The sequence below is a fragment of the Ceratotherium simum genome, chromosome 25 (assembly GCF_057802395.1).
Source record: "Ceratotherium simum simum isolate JZ-2026a chromosome 25, ASM5780239v1, whole genome shotgun sequence".
NCBI classification, from domain to species: Eukaryota; Metazoa; Chordata; class Mammalia; order Perissodactyla; family Rhinocerotidae; genus Ceratotherium; species Ceratotherium simum.
Window position 1 is genome coordinate 19,737,953 of NC_141924.1, and position 22,764 is coordinate 19,760,716.

At 36.7% G+C, this 22,764-nt stretch overlaps 1 protein-coding gene across 1 annotated transcript in view; it reads right to left on the minus strand.

The window, feature by feature from the left end:
• The window catches only part of HCFC2 (host cell factor C2), a 43,705-nt gene extending 20,941 nt beyond the window's left edge, over window positions 1–22,764 (minus strand). The window contains exons 1-9 of the mRNA XM_004418043.2: window positions 22,592–22,764; window positions 21,025–21,173; window positions 19,706–19,866; window positions 10,974–11,182; window positions 9,863–9,947; window positions 8,274–8,380; window positions 7,974–8,162; window positions 2,258–2,425; window positions 1,682–1,734 (exon numbers count right to left, since the gene is read on the minus strand). Of these exons, the coding sequence (XP_004418100.1) occupies window positions 1,682–1,734; window positions 2,258–2,425; window positions 7,974–8,162; window positions 8,274–8,380; window positions 9,863–9,947; window positions 10,974–11,182; window positions 19,706–19,866; window positions 21,025–21,173; window positions 22,592–22,754 (1,284 nt within the window). The 5' untranslated portion in view covers window positions 22,755–22,764. The remainder of the gene's footprint in view (window positions 1–1,681; window positions 1,735–2,257; window positions 2,426–7,973; window positions 8,163–8,273; window positions 8,381–9,862; window positions 9,948–10,973; window positions 11,183–19,705; window positions 19,867–21,024; window positions 21,174–22,591) is intronic.

A 22,764-nucleotide genomic window follows, 5' to 3' on the forward strand; every position in this document is an offset into this window, starting at 1 on the left:
ATCCCAATATGAAACAAAGGAAAGTTCTAAGATGACAGCTGTGTAGCAGGCCTAGAGAAGAACTAGTACAGACTAGAGCTCAAGACAGAGGGCTCAGGAGGGATGGTTTCAAGGTGGAGCAGGGGGGAGAGAAACTACCTTATATGTTTGAATATTTTGAGAAAAGTTTTATAATTTTGTTGGAGAATTTGAGTAGGAATTAATGACAGACAAGAAAAAAAGTAAGCAAATGAAAAAGTGAGGCAGTTAACAATCCCAGGAAAAACAAAAAGTTACATGAAAAAGAAACAATGCTCATAGCATACTACATGTTATCGTCATAATGTAAACATGAAATAAGGATTCAACTAAAAATATTTAAAGGATGTGGGAAGGGGAAAGGGAGGAAATGGCAATATTTTAAGAGATCATCAAATCTTCATTCTCCATTATTGAAGACAACTGATCTAAAACTAGAAAGTCATGACGTGGCGGCATAAGGATTTTATTTAAAAGCACAAAGGTAGATACCAGAAGAAAGCTAAAATAGTTGAAAGTAGTTGTTTCTGGAAAGGTGGAATCAAGAGCAGGGAGGGACAGAGTATGAAACTATTCTTCATTATAAACCTTGTAGTACCATCTAAATTTGTAAGATATATACATAAAATATATATAATCAACATATAACATATATGTGTGTGTGTATACGTACGGCTATTCAGAAATAACTGTAGGGGCTTTACTTGTTACATACCCTTCCTGACATACTATAGCCTTTTGTGCCCCTTACTGATCCTCAACCATGTTCAGAACCTGTGAGCCTATACCTACCTACATCATTTCCCTTGAAAAGAGTCTACTGTGGATGTAGATAGCAGTTTGCCAGATAAAAACAGCTTAAATCCTAGTAACTTATTCATTAGTCTCCACAAATACCTACTGTGAAGTATTTCATAAAGAAATAGCCTCACAAACAAAGGTGGTCAACCTAGCAACTCATATTCTTTGGTAAACAAAATATATAGTAAAGAAATATATTTCATATACACTTTTGGAGCACATCTTTAGAAATTTAAAACGAATGTGTGGGGGGCCGGAACCGTGGCTTAGCAGTTAAGTGCGCGTGCTCCGCTGCTGGCAGCCCGGGTTCAGATCCCGGGCGCGCACTGACGCACCGCTTCTCCGGCCATGCTGAGGCGGCGTCCCACATGCAGCAACTAGAAGGATGTGCAGCTATGACATACAACAATCTGCTGGGGCTTTGGGGGGAAAAAATAAATAAATAAAATCTTTAAAAAAATAAAAAAAATAAAACGAATGTCTGTATGATACTTAGAAATGTCAAAATACAGATTTCAAGATACTGTAAGTATAGATTAGAATTGATTAGCCTCTGGTGCTATGTGTAATGAGGCTAGCCTTCAATCTCTTGGGGCTAGAAGTTCTTAACTCAGGCTACTGTCACAATGATCTATGGAGCTTTCTTTAAAAACAGAGCTACCTGGGTGTCATCCTAAAGATTCTGATTCACCAGATCTGAGGAAAGGCTTGGGACCGTGTTTGTTTTTCAGTCTCAGAGGTGATTCTGATGTGCAGCCAGGATTGAGAAACCCTGTCCTAGGGTAATATGTTAAAAATATTAATAAAAATTGGGACCATAACCACAAACATTCATTTACCATTATAAATTTTTTTAACTTACACTGTTAGGAACGATGCTATTACTGCCTTGTCTGTGAGGGTCCATCCTGACTCCTGTAGGAATAAGAAGGTTCAGACCAATATGCTCTAAATTAGCTTCAATAAAATATATTACAATAAAATATTTTTAGAAGTTACACATTAAAGGTTAAAAAAGTAGTATCTTTATCAAATTTTACCTGTTTTCTTAATAGTTTACTGAAATCCTTTCTCGAAAAACATATAAGATTAACTTTGCTTTTACTTTCCAAGTGCCTGTTAGTTAAAAATACTTTTGAAAAAATCTGAAATATTTTTGAAAGCTAATTAAAACCATCTCCTAAAGTCAAGTAGCATGTCAAATTAAGAAAGTACATCAAAATGAACTGCAGAAAAAGCATTCTACCCTACATGTCTTTGTGTTCTACTGCATCATAACAGTAAGACAGTCAAGTTTCAGAGTTGAAACACAACATATTTGATTTACCAGGCAAGAAACATAAAATTTCTTAAACCAGGTCTAATCACAGGTTTTTCTGCAGTAGCTTTTTTTAAAAGCATAGGAGTATACATGCTTTAAGCATGAAAATTACGTTACCTTGCATATTTGGTGCTGCTGAAGAATCTGATGATGCAGCTTGGTATGGCAAGTCTGTATTCAACTGCAAAAGATAGCCCTCAACTGTAGGCACTTCATCCCATTTGACATGAAAAGAGTTGGTAGTGGCTTTGATCAGTTGTACTTGTGATGGTGCTGGTGGTTTCTCTAAAGAAAAATATTGATATTACACATTTAAATTTCAAATGCATCAACAGTTTGCCTATATAGTTTGCGTGGACTGAAGCTCTGAAAACGTCAGCAATGAGTATTTCATCTGTTTACCAAGAGGGAGAAAATTTACTCTGATAAACATACTATAGTAGGTCAAATGAAAACAGTTTGGGTTTCTGATTCTATTTATTTATTTAATTCCTTATACAAATAAATCTACAATCTAATTCCAAGCTACTTGAGTCATCAAATTCAGAAAAAATGTTTAATCCTAGAAGTGGGGGGCGGAACCAGGTATTATATAGTTATAGCTGCATTATTTTACCTTCTTTATAAGTTTTTATATATTTATGAGCCAGTTTTTGGCCAACAGCATGCATGTCTGAAATACTGCTAATGTTAGCAAAGATGATTTGGACGTGATATTTTGGAAAAACATAACTTCTCTGAAGCTAACACCCTCTTATCAAAACCTGCACTTCCCAAAACAGGTAATTACTTGGGTATAAAATATTACCAACATTTCCAAAACAAATAACGATCACAGACTCTTAGAACTGGGAAAAAGGACCTGAGATTATTTCCACAATATCCTTGTCCTCTTTTTGTTTACCTACCAAATCAGAGAACTCACAATTCCCAAGACAGTACATTCCATCTTTGAACAGTTACACAAGAAAATTTATTCTTCTAGTGGTTAAAATCTATAAGCTATTATTTAATGCTTATAGAACAAGTCTAACACCTATCTCTTTGTATCTTTTAGAGTAGGGGTCAGCAAACTATGGCTCATGAGCCAGATCCAGTCTGTGCCTGTTTTTGTAAATAGTTTTAATGAAACACAGCTACGCTCATTTGTTCATATATTCTCTATAACTGGTTCATGCTACCACAGCAGAGTTGAGCAGTTATAACAGAGACCATATGGCACACAAAGCCTAAAATATTTACTATCTGGGCCTTTACAAAAAAAATTTGATGACCCTCTTTTAGAAGATAATTAAGCCTAGTTCCTTCAACTATTCATGTAAATTCCTTCACGATCCCACTCACAATCCAGTTTGTTTGTTTCTCAAACTAAGGCAACCCATATCTGAACAAAAGCAGACAAGAAGACAGGTCCAGGAGGTACATCACCCACACAATAAAAGTTACATGAAGAGAGAATAGAGAAAATGTAAGGGTGCAAATCAATGCAATAAATCAAGAAAATTCCCAGAACTGAAGAACATGAGTTTCCAGACTGAAAGGGCCCAGTGAGTACTCAACACAATGGATTAAAAATAGATGCACAACAAGGCACATCATCATGAAATTTAAGAACAGTGGGGACAAAGAAAAACTCCTAAAAGCTACCAGGGATGAGGGGGAAACTCACACTTAAAAGGACTAAAAATCAGAAGTGGTTTGGATTTGTCAACAAAAACACTGTAAGCTTGAATACAACATAACAACGCTTTCACAATTCTGAAGGGTAATGACTTCCAATGTAGAGTTCTATTTCCATGCAAATTGCCAATTAAGTGGGAAGGAAGACAGAACATATTTTCAAACAATGCAAGATCTCAAAATAAATTTATCACCTATGCACCCTTTTCCTGGGATGTGTTCCATAAAAAAACGAGGAATTAAACTAAGAAAGGGAAAAACATGGGATCCAGGAAACAGGGAATTCAGCACAGGTGAGAGGCAAAAGATATCCCCAGAAGATGATGAAGGGAGACTCCAAGATGATAGCTGTGCTTGATTTGTGGAGGGCAACCATCCCAGATTGGAGCAGGAGAAATTTCTTCAAGATGGTGAAATCTGATAGAATATCTGATGCATCTAACCATAATGAGAGAAGATTTAAACAAATAGTAGAGAGTATGGCTTGAATTAGCAGTAAATACATACAAATCTAAAACAAACAAACAGGGCCGGCCCCCCGTGGCTTAGCGGTTAAGCGCGTGCGCTCCGCTGCTGGCGGCCCGGGTTCGGATCCCGGGCGCGCACCGACACAACGCTTCTCTGGCCATGCTGAGGCCGCGTCCCACATACAGCAACTAGAAGGATGTGCAGCTATGACATACAATTATCTACTGGGGCTTTGGGGGGAAAATAAATAAATAAAATCTTTAAAAAAAATAAAAGTGACAATTATTAATCCATAGAAAATAAAAAATAGTGCAAAGAAGGTATACACAATATTCTACATGGCTCACCTGTGAATAGTGTTTATACAGTCATAATGTAAACACTGAATATTCATCTAACAAAATTATGGTGTAATTATATTGAGAAAATAGAGGGTAGGAAAGGTGCATAGGAAAGAGGTGAAGAATGGTGGGAAGAAGAAAGAAATCCTTAACTTTCATAGCAGAAAGTGAGCATATTATGCCTAAGCTGAAAAAAATCAAAGTAACAATATATTCATGTTATATGGAGATATGAAAGTAAATACCAAAAGAACAGAGTTGAAAGCAGACACTTGTGAAGCAAGGAAAATGGGAGGAAGGTGGGAGCAAAAGACTGCTATTTTTCATAAAAAGCCTTACAGAATTATATAATTCTTTTAAATGTTACCAAATGTAGAAAGTTTAATAAAAGTGAAAAAGGGCAAGATAAAGAGCCCTCATTATCCACACCCCCCAAAAAACTGATGCCAACTTATCAGGTGGAAAAGCAAAATCTAAATTTTGCCCTTATGATTGTGGTCATGATTACTTTTAGATAGATACTCATGTCTAAAGCCTTTTTTGGAAAGGTTTATGGAAAAACTGACCATTCAGAGCTAATGTTTTTTTTTTTTTTTTTTGCTGAGGAAGGTTTGCCCTGAGCTAACATCTGTTGCCAATCTTCCTCTTTTTGCTTAAGGAAGATCTGCCTGAGCTGACATCTGTGCCAATATTCCTCTACTTTGTATGTGGGTCACCACAGCATGGCCGCCGGCAAGAGATATATGTCCGCATCCAGGAATCCACCAAACTTAACCACTAGGCCACTGGGCCAGCCCCAGAGCTAATGATTTTTAACCTTTTAAAAGTCACAGATCCTTTAGAAAATCTGCTTTAAGTAACATATTTGCTACTAAGAAAAATTTATACACACAGATTTTTCTTTCAATCTCAGAGACTGAAGCTTATCCTTGGACTTCAGTTAATAATTCTCAATTTCAAAGATGAATCAGTAAGTTGAATTTTCTGTATTTCTTTCCTGCTTGCTAGTATGTGCTTCTTCCATAGAAAGCATTTAGTTTCTTAGTTGTTCCGTTTATTGTTTTTTCAATTACCTTAATTTTAAGATTAAACTGTTTTTACATTACAAAAGCAATGCATGCTTTTGTAGAAAATATAGGTAAGGAAAAAAACTTTTAAGAAAATGTATAATCTCTCCTTTTAGGTAATACTTTGATACACAGTATACCCTTCCAGATTTTTCTGTTTATACACTTTAAAAAAAAAACTGGAGTCACAGGTATGTTTTATAATCTGCTTTTCTCATATAACAACACATATGACATCTCCAGATCTGATTTCTCTACTGGCCTCCAGGCTTCTTCATTCACTCAACTGCCTACTTGATCTCCTTACTTCAAACTTAGCATGGTCTAAATGGAACTCTTAATTTTCTCCACAAGCCTGTTTTCTCCTCAGTCTTCCCCATCTCAGTAAATGGAAATACCATCAAATTATTCGTGCTAAAAACCTTATCCTCCATTCCTCTCTTTCTGTCATCTGCCACATCTAATTCATCAGCCAGTTCTGTCAACAAGGACTCCAAAGGAATTCTGAATTTATCCATTTCTCCCCATCTTCATTGTCACCACTATAGTCTAAGACTTCTCTGACTATTGCAAAAGCCTCCTAACTTGTCTCCCTGTGTGCACTTTTGCTCTCCTACAATTTATTTTCTTCATAACTGCAGTGACCATTCCACAATGTACGTCAGATCATGAGACCTCTCTCCTTCAATCATAAATAACTTACCATTATACTTTCAAAACAATTTAACTCTACCATGATGTTCGAGGCCCTACATGATCTATCCTGTGGTCACCTCTGTAACCTCCATTTCTACACTGTCTTCTTTTACTCCACTCAAATCTATTTCCAAACATGCCAAGTATTCCCATCCCAGGGCCCTTCTACTTGCTGTTTACTCTTCCTGCAGTGTTTTTCCCCCAGCTTTGTACATGGATAGCATCTTCTCACATCTGTATTCCATCCCAAATGCCATCTCATCCTTTTCCGACTACCCATTCTGAAGTAGCCACCCCCACCATCACTCTCTCAATGTTCTGTCTTACTGTCCTCACATGCTTATAGAAACTGGACTTATTTTGCTAATTTGTTTGATTATTGTCTGTCATCCCCTGCCCTCACACTCTCTTATAAGTTCTTTGACAGTAGGGACATTATCAGTCTTGTTCACTGCTCTATTCTCAGCATTTGGAACAATTCCTGGTACCCAGATGTCAATCAATAAATATTCATAAATATAGATGAGTTCCATATTTTAAAATTTTTTGGTGTTGTAATACTTTTTTAAAAAATCTTTTTATTTTGGAATAATTTTAGATTTATAGAAAAATTGCAAAGAGTTCCCATATACCTTTACTTAGTTTCCATTAATCCTAACACATTTGTTAAAACTAAGAAATTAACATTGGAGCATACTATTAACCAAACTACAGGGCTGGCCTCGTGGCTTAGTGGTTAAGTGTGCGCGCTCCGCTGCTGGCGGCCTGGGTTCGGATCCCGGGCGCGCACCGACGCACCGCCTCTCCGGCCATGCTGAGGCCGCGTCCCACATACAGCAACTAGAAGGATGTGCAGCTACGACATACAACTATCTACTGGGGCTTTGGGGGAAAAATAAATAAAATAAAATTATAAAAAAAAAAATAACCAAACTACAGACCACTCAGATTTCACTTCACCAGTTTTCCAATTAATGTCTTTTTTGTTCCAGGATCCAATCTAGGCTACCGCCTTGCATTGAGTCATCATGTCTCCTTAGTCTCCTCCAATTCGTGACTATTTCTCAGTCTTTCCTTGTTTTTTATCACTTCAAAACTTTTGAAGAGCACTGATCACATATTCTGTAGAATGTCTAGAATGGTCCTCAATTTGGGTTTGTCCGAACTCTCATAGAGTGGGGTTATGGATTTTAGGGAAGAGTATCACAGAGGTGAAGTTTCTTCTTATCACATGATATGGGATGTGGGGATAAATGATATCAACATGACTTATCTCTAGTGAAATTAAGCTTGATTACTTGATTAAGGTGGTGTTTGCCAGGTTTCTCCACTGTAAAGCTACTATTTTCCCTTTCTATACTCTGTTCTTTGGAAAGGAGTCACTAAATCCACTCTACACTCAAGGAGAGGGAAATTAAGAAACTCCCCTGGAGTGAGAAGTATCGACATATATTATTTCTCCCATTCATTTTTAATTATGGAAAGAGAGGCAGTGGCATTTACAGTAAGTCTCAGAAGACAGACGTTATTCGAGTAATTTACGTAAAGGAAAAACTGTATTTGTTAAATACTCTTACCTACCAGTATCAAGATACCAAAGATCCTTGCAGCAAACTTGACTATTGAGTGCTTTCTTGTAGCCATCTCTTCCACTCCAAAAATACAGTCGAGTGCCAATTGCAACAGCACAGTGTCCAGCTCTTGGTCTTGGTCTAGAATTTTTTTTATCTTCCTGAGCATCTGATACTAGGGTGGTCCACTCTGCTGTATCTAAAAATACATGAAATATCCATGACTAATCTATTGTTCTTCAACAACAAAATAACAAAAATTCTTTTATTATTAAATTTTATTTCAATAAGTAACTCTTAAAAGACTCACCCAGATTTAGGTAAGAAAATGAACTGGTACATCTCCATTCACAATCATGAGGTGAAGTCTCAATATTTTCCCCCTTATGTGGAACCCATCCACCAAAAATGTACATCCTGAACAACAAAAAAAGAGAACATAAAGTAGTTGGTTTTTTTCCCTAAAGCTTTCATTTTTTAAATTTAAAATGCTAAGAATACACTTACATTTCTTATTTGTTGACTCAAAGCTTCACGACTACTCATTCACTTATCATCATTAGGAATAGATAATAGGAATAATGTAATGAATAAAGTGGACTTCTTTCAAGAATTTATAATTTTCTGAAGCAACACAGAATCAAAATTATTTCTTGTTGGCCAGTTACTTAAAGTGGGGAATATTTCAATTATAATACATTTGAAAATCAATATTATATGTAATATACTAAGGGTACCTCAGTCAGAAAGATACTCAAATGATCCATGACATCCAAAGTCAAATTTAGAATTACATACATATAGTAACCAAAGAGGATTAAGTTTCATATAACTTTCGTCACTGATATCACTCAAATAAAAAATTTTAAACTATGTTCCTCAGGGCCCTAGGGGCTCTTGAGACATGCCTAATGGCTGCTGAAGGAGAAAGGCTCATCAGGTAGAGTTTAGGATCCATGTGACCTCATGCCAACCAGAAAAGCCCTATTTTTAATCCATTTTATATATTAGAGTTCCAACGGAAAACCACATTTTATAAAAGGGTTCTGCTGTTTGAAAAAAAATTTATCTTACTAGATTTTGTTTATGGCTATTTTTTAAAATGAATTAATAAAGTTTTAAATTACAACTAGTTGTTTCCTAAAACATTGCTTTTAGGTATAGTCCCTACACAAGTATATAATTAAATTCTATTTAAACAATACCCCTAATCCTGGCTCAGTGTTGCACAAATAAGGTAACTTGTTGATGAGAGCAATAGCTAACCTTTATGGAGTGCTCTCTATGTACCAGACATTGAAGCATTTGATATGTATGAGTCCATTTAACCCCATGACAACCTTGTGAAGCAGTTTTTACTATTATCCACGTTGTATACTGAGGAAATTGAGGTACAGACAGATTAAATTTCCTTGCCCCAGGTCATACAGGACAAGTACCAAAGCTGAGACTTGAATTCAGGCAATCTGCTTACAGAGTCTGTATTCTAATCATAACGCTAGCCAAAGTGTAATCATTGAGTGTACATACTGAGTACATACCTGAGTACAAATCAAGCACTACCAAAAGTATGTAAAAAGAAAGTGAGTTAGGTGTGTCAAACCTGCTGATGGAGAACAGATCAGTTTGACAACACTGCCTCAAACTTACGTAATACCTACTCTGTGCAAGGCACTGTAAGGAACGTAAAGAAGCATAAGAGGCATCATGGTAAGAAAAAGGCACATAGGTATTTTAGCTTCCGCAGGCATATTATTTTAGCTTCAGTAAGCACAATTGAACATTACTAAATTCAATAATCTATTTCCAAGAAACTAGTAGCATCACTCTTCTTTGTATCTTTCTTAAGTTGGTTTAAAAAAAAAAAGGAAAAACAAAAAACAAAAAAAAAAATCATACTTATTTCCTATAACACTGGCTGTGTGAAGGCTTCGTGGAAGTGGCACAGTCCCTTTAGTTTCTGGTTTTGACCATGACATAGTTTCTAAAAGTAAAAATAAGTAAATTAGCAACTTGATATAATAAGAGCCAATTACTTCAACTTGCAGAACTAAAAAAAAAAAACAACCAAAACGAAGCAAAAATATTTCAAAACCATTACTTGAATTTTGTCTTAAACATTTCCAGCTGACATAATTGCCAATCCCCGAAATCTATTTATACTTTAAAATGTTAATACTTGTAAAGAAGAGGTGTACTTAGGGTGCTACCAATTTTGAATTAAGACCAAATTAGGAATTTTAAGTAAGAGCACATTGCGTAGAAGATAGTCAAAAGTGAGAGGCACACCTACCCTCCAATCATTCATTCCTAGGATTCCTTTAAAAAGAGCTACCCAAAGATTTTTCACTGATCAGCAATAACATTACTAATGCGACATTTCCTGTAGATAGAGTAACCATATAAATTTGATCATCCCCAACTGGGACACCTTACAGAGTAAAAGGGGGTACTACTGATAATTACACAGAACAATAAGCACAAACCAAGGCCATCCCAGGCAAGCCAGGACATATGGTGACCCTACTTATAGGGAGTGCAGGAGAGTTACTGTCATAAATCAAACATTTATTTGTTCAACCTGATTGACCAGCAACCATTCACATTACACCTCAGCTGACCCTGGGGCTGGCTACAAGGGCTAGTTATAAATCTAACTGCAACTAAATGAATACTGTAATCAAAAATATTTTCAAAGTAATTTTTTTTTTTTTTTGTGAGGAGATCAGCCCTGTGCTAACATCTGCCAATCCTCCTCTTTTTTGGCTGAGGAAGACTGGCCCTGGGCTAACATCCGTACCCATCTTCCTCCACTTTATATGGGACGCCGCCACAGCATGGCTTGCCAAGCAGTGCGTCTGTGCGCGCCCAGGATCTGAACCGGCGAACCCCGGGCCGCCACAGCGGAGCGCGCGCACTTAACCGCTTGCGCCACCAGGCCAGCCCCCAAAGTAATTTTTATAGTTGCCTTTATCAATCATAACCAATTCCTGAGTCAAGTTAAGCTTACCTAAGTCAAGTTGCCATAGGTCATCCAGGCGAGCACCACACATTCCACCAAAAACATACATTTTAGGACTTCCAGAATCTTTTTTGCAATATATAACAGCTGTGTGGGATTCTCTTGGAGAAGGCACAGTCCCTCTAGTCACTGGAATGCTCCAACCCACAACACCAGAACCATGTTGTAGCTCTAACTCATAGAAATCATTTAAATATCTAGGATATCATGAAAGAAATTAAAACATTAACATAATATATACCTTTCATTTGCTTTTTGTTTCTATTTATAAGGATAATACATGCTTACTGTGAAAAATTCATATAGTTCAGAAAGGCATTAGGAAAGCAGAAACCCCATCTCATTCATTCAACACATATTTATCAAAACTATGTGTTTATCCCTCTATGGATATCCACATATGTATAAATGAGGCATACTACAAAGGTTGCTTTGCAACTTTCTTTGTCTTCTTAAATTTTCAATCTATAATGTCATAGCAATTCCACTTTTCTACTCTAGAAACTGGCATTAAACTTCTCATCTGTGACATGGATGTTTTCAATGTTTCAAGCAAAGTGACTTTAATAGGAATCTATTTCCTATCAAATTATTACTCAAGTTTGAGGGCAAAATTAAAACATTTTAGGACATATAAAACTTCAAATTTAGCTGTGTAATTATTTTGGGAAAAATGATTCTAGATGTCATCCAGGAAAAATAAAAAGAAAACCAAGAAAGAATACATTGAATAAGAGAAATGGCAGTACAAAGAAACCAGTAATTTATAATTATATTTAAATTGATGTTGATAACTGTGGTTGTGAGGTCTAAATAATCACTAAGAACAACTGACCAAAAAATTAATTTCTTCACATTATTGTTATCTGGAATAAGAGTCAAGAATATATGGAACATATGGAAAAAGGGGGTAAGAAAAAGAATGCTAAAGGTATAGTAATCTATTCCCAAATATGACAAGACATTCTCAGTTTAAATGTGTGTGATAATTTCTGAGCAACTAAGTGAAGCACAGAATTAGCATGTGTAACTTTCAAATCATTAGAAGGAAAGGAAAGAAGAATCAAAGAAAAACAACAAATCAAGAAAAAGTTAAAGAAAAAAAGGAAAAATAAGCAAAGCATAGTCTACAGAAAGCAATTATTAAGATGGTTCGAAAAAAACAACCCTATAAACAATATCAAAAGAAAAAAGAGAAACTTAAATTTGGTACACATCACAGAAAAAGATCAAATTTTCTTCATGTAAAAGAGCTCCTACAAAATCAAGATAATGACCAATCACACAATAGACATAGATAAAAGGATATAAACTGACAGTTCACAGACTGGAAATAAAAATTACATAAATATGTACATATACACACACAGACATGGATATACAAACACATATACACACAAATGTTCAACCTCATCACAGTTTTTAAAAATCTAGCCAAAGCAGGAAAAGGGAAGTGGAGGGAGCAACAACAAGCAGAGTAGATGGAAGCCATAAAATACAAGGGCAGGAAAAACTTCCCTATTATAAGACAAAGTCTCTTGGGGGTAAGGGGTGTGTAGGGGAAACAAAATAAAAGAACTCTGAATCCAGCTATAAGCTATTAATAGCAAGGATGATATTAAAACTATTTAACAATTGATAGGGCATAGACATAAAAAGACCAGAATGGATCCCTGCCAGTATGCTATACCAGTTCATATTGGTTAGTTGTTAGTCCTATTTACAAAAGATAAGTCTACAACAAAATAATACACACAGGTTGAAAAATTAGATATACAAGGAACAAAACACAAATTCACAATCACACTGGGAGATTTTTAACATGTCATTCAGAAGTAGATATGACCTAGAACCACAAAATAAAAAAGCTTTGAACAATAAATTAAAACATTGATTTAATAAAGAATCTTGTACCCAAACAGTCAAGAGTGACAATCTTTATGAACCCTTCTGGGATAATCACAAACATTGACTGTGAAATAGACCACAAAGAAATCTCCAAAAAGGAGAAAACTCATAGAATGCTTTTTTGACCACAATATAATAAAACTAGATATTAGCAACAACAAGAAAACTTTCCATTTGGAAATTTTAAAAAATTATGTCAAATTGCTTTTGGATTAAAGAGAAAACAGAAATTAATGACAATAAGAGCACTACATATCAAAACCTACGGAACATGGCTAAAGCTGTAACCAGAGGAAAATGTGTAGCATTTATTAGGAAACAACACTGAAAATAAATGAACTAATAAGTAGTCAAATTATTAGAAGTTAGAAAAAAAGGTTAGAAAAAGCATTCAAACTAGTAGAAGTTTAAAAGTTAGAAAAAAGGAAAAAATTTAAAGAAATGAAAAAATCAAAGAGAATAAGTGAAAAAGAAAAACAGATCATTAATAAAACTAAAAATTGGTTCTTTAAAAACACCAATAAAATAACAAACCATCAGAAACAAACCATTAGAAAAAAGAAAAGATAACACATACATTTAGAAATGAGAAAAGAGATATAACTACAGATACAGAGATTTTAAAGATATCCAGAGAATTACCTTATAATTTTTATCAATAAATTAAAAAATCTAGATAAAATGAGTGATTTTTCAAAGGAAACATAAATTATCAAAATGATTCAAGGAAAGGTAGAAAATCTAAATAGATCAATAACTATAAGAGAGATAGAAAAGGCAGTCAAAAATCCCCCCCTAAACTATAATCCTAGACAATTAGGGAAATTTCTACTAAATATTCAAGAAATGACATTATTTAAGTATAATAAAAGATGGAGAGTGGCCCATAACCTCAGAACATAGCCTCGATTATGTTTCCAGGGATAACATAATCTTGATACTCAAATCAGATTAGAATAGCACCCTACTCCCCCAAATAAAGACAATACAGGCAAAATCACTAATGACTATAGATAGTATAAACAAATATTAGCAAAGCGAATTCAGCAAAGTATGAAAAGAACACTGTAACACAATAAAGTGGGGTTTAACCAAGAATAAAAAGGTGGCTCATATTTCAGAAACTAATAATATATGTCACAAAATTAATGGATTAAAGGAAAGAAACGGTAAGCTCATTTCCATACCTGAAATGAATCAGAACTACCTCAACACACATTTTTGGTGAAAAGGAGAGCAAAAAACTAATTGGCAAACTAGACATTTAAGAAAACTTTCTTAATCTAATCAAAAGCATACACAAGAAACCTACAGCAAACATCACCATTAATGATAGAAGAGTAAATATGTTAATGAAACAGAATAGAGTCTGAATGAGAGTTGACAAATTTTTTCTGTAAAGTACCAGATAGTAAATATTTTAGGCTTTGCAGGCCATAAAGTCTGTCACACCTACTCAGCTCTGCTCTTTTAATATAAAAGCAGCCAGAGACAATATGTAAATGAATGGGCATGGCTATGTTTCAATAAAACTTTATTAACAAAAACAGGAAGCAGGCCAAATCTGGACCACCAGGTGTAGTTTGTAACCCCCAGTCTAAAGAGCCTAGAAAAAGACCCATTGATATGAGGATTAAGGTATGACAGATACAGGACTTCAAATCAACAGGAAAAAAACATGGCTTATTTAATAAATGGTGGTGGGAGAATTGGAAATCCACTAGGAAGAAAAAGTAAAAAGCCTCACACTAGTCACAAAAATATATTCCAAATGTATTAATGTTTTAAACATAAAAAACAAAGCTGTGAATGTACTAGAATACAGAAAAATTATTTTTATAATTTTGGGGATAGGAGTTTTCCTAACCAGAAAGCCATAAAAGAAAATATCATCAAACTTGATAAAATAAAAATGAAAACCCTTAAAAGAAAAAGGCAAACAGAAGACTTGGAAAAAATATTTGGAACATATGAAACAAAATACATAAAGAACCTCTAAGAATCAACAATAAAAAGAAAAACTGAAATCCATGAAAATATGATTAGAAATAATAAATGAATTCAGCTAGGTCACAGGATACAAGACCAATATACAGAGATCAACTAACTGTATTTCTATATACTAGCAACTAACAATCCAAAAATGAAATTAAGAAACCAAATCTATTCACATCATTGAAAAGAATAAAAAATTAGGAATAAATTTAACAAAATAAGAGCAAGATTGTACACTGAAAACCTCAAAATATTGCTGAGAAAAATTAAAGAAGACCTAAATAAATGGAAAGACATTTCATGTTCATGGATTGGAAGACTCAATATTAATAAGATAGCAATTCTCCACAAATTGATCTATATATTCAACACAATCCCTATCAAAATCCCAGCAGAACTTTTTGCTAAAACTGGTAAGCTGGACCAGCCCCGTGGCTTAGCGGTTAAGTGCGCGTGCTCCGCTGCTGGCGGCCCAGGTTCGGATCCCGGGCACGCACCAACGCACCGCTTCTCTGGCCATGCTGAGGCCGCGTCCCACATACAGCAACTAGAAGGATGTGCAACTACGACATACAACTATCTACTAGGGCTTTGGGGGGAAAATAAATAAATAAAATTATTAAAAAAAAATAAAAATAAAAATAAAACTGGTAAGCTGATCCTAAAATTTACATAGAAATGCAAAGGACCCAGAATAACCAAAACACTCTTGAAAAAGAATAATAAAATTTGAGAACTTACATCTTCCAATTTAAAAACTTAACTACAAATCTACAGTAATTAAGACAGTGTGGTACAGGGATAAGGCTACACATATAGATGAATGGAACAGAACTGAGAGCCCAGAATTAAAGCCTTACTTTTATAGTCAATTGATTTTCAACAAAGATGCCAAGGCGATACAATGGGAAAAGGACTGTCTTTTTCAACAAATGGTGTTGAGACAACTGGATATCCACAGGTACAAAGATGAATTTAGACACTTACTTTACCCCAGGCACAAAAATGCACTCTAAATGAATCACAGATATAAATGTAAGAGCTAAAACTATAAAACTTTTAGAAGAAAATAGAGGAACAAATCTTCATAACCTTGAGATAAGCTAAGAGTTCTTAAACATAACACTAAAAGCATGATCTGTAAAAGAAAACTTGATAAATTGAACTTATCAAAATGAAAACCTCTGTGCTTCAAAAGATACCGTTAAGAAAATGAAAACACATGTGGCCGGCCTGGTGGTATAGTGGTTAAGTTCGAACACTCTGCTTTAGTGGCCCAGGGTTCGCAGGTTCGGATCCTGGGTGTGGACCTATGCACCACTCTTCAAGGCATGCTGTGGCAGGTGTCCCACATATAAAGTAGAGGAAGATGGGCACAGATGTTAGCACAGGGCCAATCTTCCTCAGCAAAAAGAGGAGGATTGGCAACAGATGTTAGCTCAGGGCTAATCTTCCTCTCACACACACACGAAAAGAAAATGAAAAGACAAGCTATAGCCTCGAAGAAAATATTTGCAAATCACACTTCTAATATTTACAAAAACAAACTTGTATCCAGAATATATTAAGAACTCTTACAATTCAATAATAATACAAACAACTTAATTTAAAAATGGGCAAAGATTTGAATAGAAATTTCACCAAAGAAGAAATATGAATGGCTAAAAAGCTCATGAAAAGATGCTCAACATCATTGGTCACTTGGGAAATGCAAATTAAAACCACAATGAGATACCACCTTATACCCACTTGGTTGGCAACAATCAAAAAGACAGACAATAACAAGTGTTAGCAAGGACATGGAGAAATTAGAACCCTCATACATTGCTGAGGGGGATGTAAAATGGTACACTTTGGAAAACAGTTTAGTAGTTCTTAGGAAGTTAAACATAAATTTATCATATGACCCAGCAATTTTACTGCTAGATATCTAATCAAGAGAAATAACTACATGTCTATACAAAAATTTGTATGCAAATGTTCACAGCAAAATTACTCATAAAAGCTGAAAACTGGAAACAATCCAAATGTCCATCAACTGATGAATGAATAAACAAAATGTGGTATATTCATACAATGGAGTACTACTTGGCAATAAAAAGGAAGAAACATTTGATACATGCTAGAACATGCTTGAGGGCCCAGGCCAGTGGCGCAAGCGGTTAAGTGTGCTCCGCTGCGGCAGCCTGCGGTTCGCCGGTTCAGATCCTGGTTGCGCACTGACGCACCACTTGTCAAGCCATGCTGTGGCGGCGTCCCATATAAAGTGGAGGAAAATGGGCACAGATGTTAGTGCAGAGCCAGTCTTCCTCAGCAAAAAAGAGGAGGATTAGCATGGATGTTAGCTCAGGGCTGGTCTTCCTCACACACACACACAAAAATAAAATAAAATAAACTCCTTAAAAATTAAAAAAAAAAAAAAAAAAGAACATGGTTGAACCTCAAAAACATTACGCAAAGTGAAAGAAGATAAATGCAGAAAATCACATTTACATGAAATGTCCAGAAAAGGCTAATCCATGGAGATGAAAAGTCGATTAATGTTGCCTGGGGACTGGGATGGGAATCAGGACTGACTGCAAATGAGTAAGAAGTTTCTTTTTGGAGTGATGGAAATGTTCTAAAGCTGGATTGTGGTCGTGGTTACATAATACTGTAAATTTACCAAAAGATCATTGAATTGTACATAAAAAAGAATGAATTTTATGGCATATAATTTATACTTTAATTTTTTTAAAAAGAAAAAAGACCAAGGATATGAACGATTTCAGAAAAGGAATTGCAAATGTCCAATAAACACAGTTAATCAAGCTCATTCCTGGTTTTAAAAAAAATTAAAATCCATGAAATATATTTCACCTATTAGTTTGGCAAAAACTAAGAAATGTGAGACAATTCAGTATGCCCAGGGTGTAGGCACTCTCGTACACAGTTATTAGGAGTATATAATGGTTCTGTGGAGCTTGATTCAGGAGTACCCAGCAAACTTAAATGTAAATAACCTTTGACCTCCCCAATTCCAATTAAAAGCCTCAATCCTACAAAAATATTTATACATGTGCAAAGACTATAATAGCAAAAAATGGAAATATCTTGGGCTAGCGCAGTGGCGTAGCAGTTAAGTGCACGCGCTCCGCTGCCGTGGCCCGGGGTTCGGATCCCAGGCGTGCACCGACACACCACTTGTCAAGCCATGCTGTGGCGGTGTTCCACATAAAGTAGAGGAAGATGGGCACAAATGTTAGCCCAGGGCCGGTGTTCCTCAGCAAAAAGAGGAGGATTGGCAACAGATGTTAGCTCAAGACTAATCTTCCTCACAAAAAAAAAAAAGGAAATATTTAAATGTCTATTAGTAGGGGAATGGTTAAATAATTTGCATAATCCAGACTACTTTTCACCCTTTAAAAAAAATTAAGGTCAATCTATATCTACTGCCATGAAAAGACCTCCAAGATATACTGTTAAAGGAAAAAAAACAACAAAAACAAGTAAACACCCTAAACCAAAAAAACAAAAAAGGAAAAATCCCACTTGTATAAAAGAAAATACATGTTTGTGTGGAGGACTGGATTAACGTTCCCCACCATCCTCTCCCAGGAAGCAGAACATCCATCCCTAGACCAGTGACTCAGGGCCTGGCCTTACAGCTTGCTTTGACCAATGGAATGTGAACAGAAATGAACGTGCTAGCTTTCATCAGAGGCTTTAAAAAGCATCGCATGTATCTACTGCTCACTCAAGCAGCATAAACTTGAGAAGCTTGTCCATTATATACAATAACCTAACAAAAACTGACTAATACAATGTGTTACATGAAAAAGACCCCAAAAGATGCATATCAAATTGAACTACGTGTTTGCCTACGTTGGGGGTCAGTGATGTTGTGAGAAAGAACTTTATATTCTTTCTAATTTCTTGAATTTTTACAAGTTTGTATCGAAAAAAATCTGTTAATGGAAAAATGAAAAAAGATATGCCCTAAAAGTATCTGGATTAGTGTGATGGGATAATTTTTTTTTGCCTTTTTCTTTTCTCCAGTTTCCAAATTTTCCATGATGTTTTAGTATATGTTATTTTTAAAAGTTTGGGGGAAAAAAAAAGCTAAGACTCTAAGATCCATTGAATGTAGGTAAAAAGACACATTATAATGGTAATAACAACTACTGGACTATATGCTGTCAGCAATTTGAAAGTGCTTTGAAAATCATGCCAATGATCTTACTTAGCCATCACAACGACACTGTAAGGTAGGTATTTAATCACTCCCATTTCACAGTGAAGGAAAACAGGCTTAGATTACTTCCACTAAAGGACACACGATAATCAGTGAATCAGAAAACAGCCTTTTGGACTCTAAATCTCCAAATCCTGAGTGCTATAATGACAATGTGATCAAAACATTATGTGAAAAGAGGCAGTGATTAATTCTGTTGGGAAAAAGGAGGAGGGGATTAGTTCAAAAAGTATTTGCTTGTGTGAACCACTCCAACAGCTTCCTGTATGAAAAATGAAAATGATGGCCTTCATTTTATAGTCAAACCATTGTCACTAAATTCCCAGAGAAACCTAACTTGAAAAATAACCAATTGTTACTTTCACTATCATTTATGACTTAACTAAAATATGCTATGGCTCAATATATACAAATGTGTTCCTACAAGTAGTTATATTAATATCAATTTAATACGATGGTTTCTGATTAGAAAAGGCATAGTTTTGGAAACAGATACACACACACACACACACACACTCCAGGGACTAAGGAAAACACAAATGCACACAAATTTGTTCATTGGTCTGAAAAAGAGTCTGCATACCTGGGAACGTTATTGTTAGAATCTTCACTTTCATTTGCCAGGCCACCAAACAAATAGCATTTGTTACCATATAAAGAGAAGCTATGTCCAAGCCGAGGACAAGGAGGTAAACCAGAAGAAGGGGGATGGGGTTTCACTTTTTTCCATAACCAACGACTTGCCTAAAAAAGAGAATAAATACACTCAGACAAAATTAGGAAAGCATTCTTATATTGTCAGTAGTATAACATCATACCAATACATTTTAATCCAAATCCAATCAGAAAGCTCCAATAAGCTACTTTGGGGACAGATGACAAGTAAGCAGATAACTTCTAGAATTAAAATAAATGTTCCAATAAAAATTCAGTCTAGTCTTCCTTATTCACAGATTTCCACAATGGCAAACTAAGCTTAAATAATAAACATTAACAGTTCTAAAATATTTTCTAAATGAAAAATTAAATATTATGTATAGCTTTAAAATTAATGTAATTTATATATTCTTATTTTCTGAAATTAGATATCTATGAATGGTATATATTTTAACCTTTAAATAAGCATAAAGATCATTTAACAAACCAAACACCAAAACTCATTCTCTGTCCATGAATGCTTTCTTTATCTAAAACTATTTTTGAAATGAGTTGCTTATAAATAGGTATAATCCACCTACATTTGCCAATTACCAGATGCCCTCGTGATCACAGACCTGGGAACATACGCATAGTTCAGGAAGAAAATTCAACTAGGGCTGTCACAGAGGACTCTAAATCTGGTTTAGTAGAGAGTCAAATTTAGAAAGGATATATAAAACTGTTACCCCTCTTTTGTATGTATTGCCAGGAAAAAAAAAGTGATTATTAGTGTGAGGGTAACAATTTCTATAACTAAGGCAGAGGTTTTCAAAGTACGGTCTGGGAACCAGCAGCAGCAGGTGGGGAACTCTGGGAGGAATGCAAACGGTGAGGCCCCACTACAGACAATACAGACAATACTGATTAAGAAACTCTAGGGGCAGGGCCCAGCAATTTGTGTTTTCACAAGCCCTCCAGGCTAAAGCTGAAGAACTACCACTAAGATACAAATGCCTAAACATACAACATGTACAATTGATACTAACAGATATCCTAATGTAACAAATGTTGCAGTCGGTCTTGAAAAAAGACTTACAATAGAAACGTTGGTTTTTTAATGAAATGGAAACACTTTCTTTGAAACTATAAAATGTGAAGCTCACACTAAGTATGTTAATAAAATGCTTTGCAATCTTTCTAAGAATTATGAGCAATATCATTAGCAAAGCTTGAAACTGACATAAAAATTTGAAATAGACTTACTTGTAATTCATATAACTCATTGCTGTATCTTCCATATTCAACCATTCCCCCAAATACTAATATTCTGGTACCATCACAGACAAATCCATGGGCAGCGCAGCCTGGAGGGATGTCTCCTCTAACAGCTGGTAGGAACCACTGATTTGTAACTAGTTGCCAAAATAAAATTATAATAAACAGTTACCACAAACCACGAGTATGTACTTTACACGTATCATCTATATCAGTGGTTCTTAATTGGGGATGATTTCACCCCCCAAGGGCAAATGAAAAAATCTTAGTTGTCATAACTAGAGTAAGGGGCGGGGGGCGTGATACTGGCAACTAGTGGGTAGAGGCTAGGGATGCTGCCAAACATCTTACAACGTGCAGTGCAGCCCCCTACAGCAAAGAATTCTCTGGTCAAAATGTCAATAGTGGTGCTGTTGAAAAACCTTGATCTATATCATTTAATTCTTACAAAAACCCTGCTTGGTAAGCATCATTATCTCCATTTTACAAGTGAAAATCTGACACGTTTAGTAACTTTAGCGCTCATCCTGGGTGACCAGCAGAGCAAAATTCAAACCAGGTCGAACTTATTCCAAAGCTAGGGTTTTTACACTTTACCCAATTGTCAAATAACTTCTTAACTTTAAATACTGGGGTGCCAGGAGGAGGAGAAGGTGACAAAATAAATTTCCCCTACACCACTATTTTATTAACCCTTAAATGACCACTGTGATTAAGCTGTTTGGTCAAAGACAAGTTATTGATCATGACATAGACTCAAAATTCAACAATGAGCCTTACACCAAGGAAACAGCTTTCTCGCGAAAACTAGCCTATTTACAAGTGGGAAAAATGAAATTCCAATCCCGTTTCTATTCCAGGGAAGTACTCAAAGGCAGGGCCTCCCTGCCCAGGGGTACCTGTGATTTGCAGCGGTGCTCAAGCTGCCAGTCCTCTGTCCCAGCGCTGCCTGGCTGAGCTTGGGCGCACACACCCAGCTATGCAGAGACAGGCGCCCGTCCACCAAGCACCACTTCCCCGCCAGTTAAGAGGGCTATACCCATGGGGCAAAAATCTGCACTGCCACCTGCTAGATCCTGGGCCGTATTGGGGATGAAAGTACTAGAAGGCCTCTTGTTTCTTCTCCTCACCGGGCGCCCCCCGCCCTTGATTCTCTTCTTCCTAAGGAAGGGAGGCGAAGACGGGAAAGGCCCGCAGGAGCTTGGGTTGGGAGTCGGTTTTGTTTTGACAGGGGAGGGACCTCGGAGCCCCGGAGTGGGCGAGACTTCGGGAAGAGGCCCAGGCGGGTGGAAACAGTCTCTCTCGCCTCCGTCTGCCAACAGGGCTGCGGCGGGGGGGTTCGGGACCGCCTGCCCGAGGGCCGGTTCCGGGGAACGGAGCCGCCTGCCGCCACACCGCGGGACCGGGGCTGCCCGGCCGAGCCGCGCTCCCCGCCGCCGGCCCGAGGAGGCAGTGACCCGGCGGTGACAGCTGTCAGGGCCCCGGCCGCCGCCTCGCCTCCCCTCCCCCTCCGCGGCTCCCACAGGCGGGGCCGAAGAGCCGCCGCCGCGCCTACCCGTGTTGTAGACATGCAGCTCGTCCGCGATGCCCTCGTTGCCCCCTCCAAAGATGATCATCAGCTCCCGGATGGCCACGGCCCGGTGTCCGTGCCGGGCGCGGGGGACCGGCCCCGTGAAGGAGGAAACCCGCCTCCAGTTGAGGAGGCTGGGAGCCGCCATCTTCCCAACC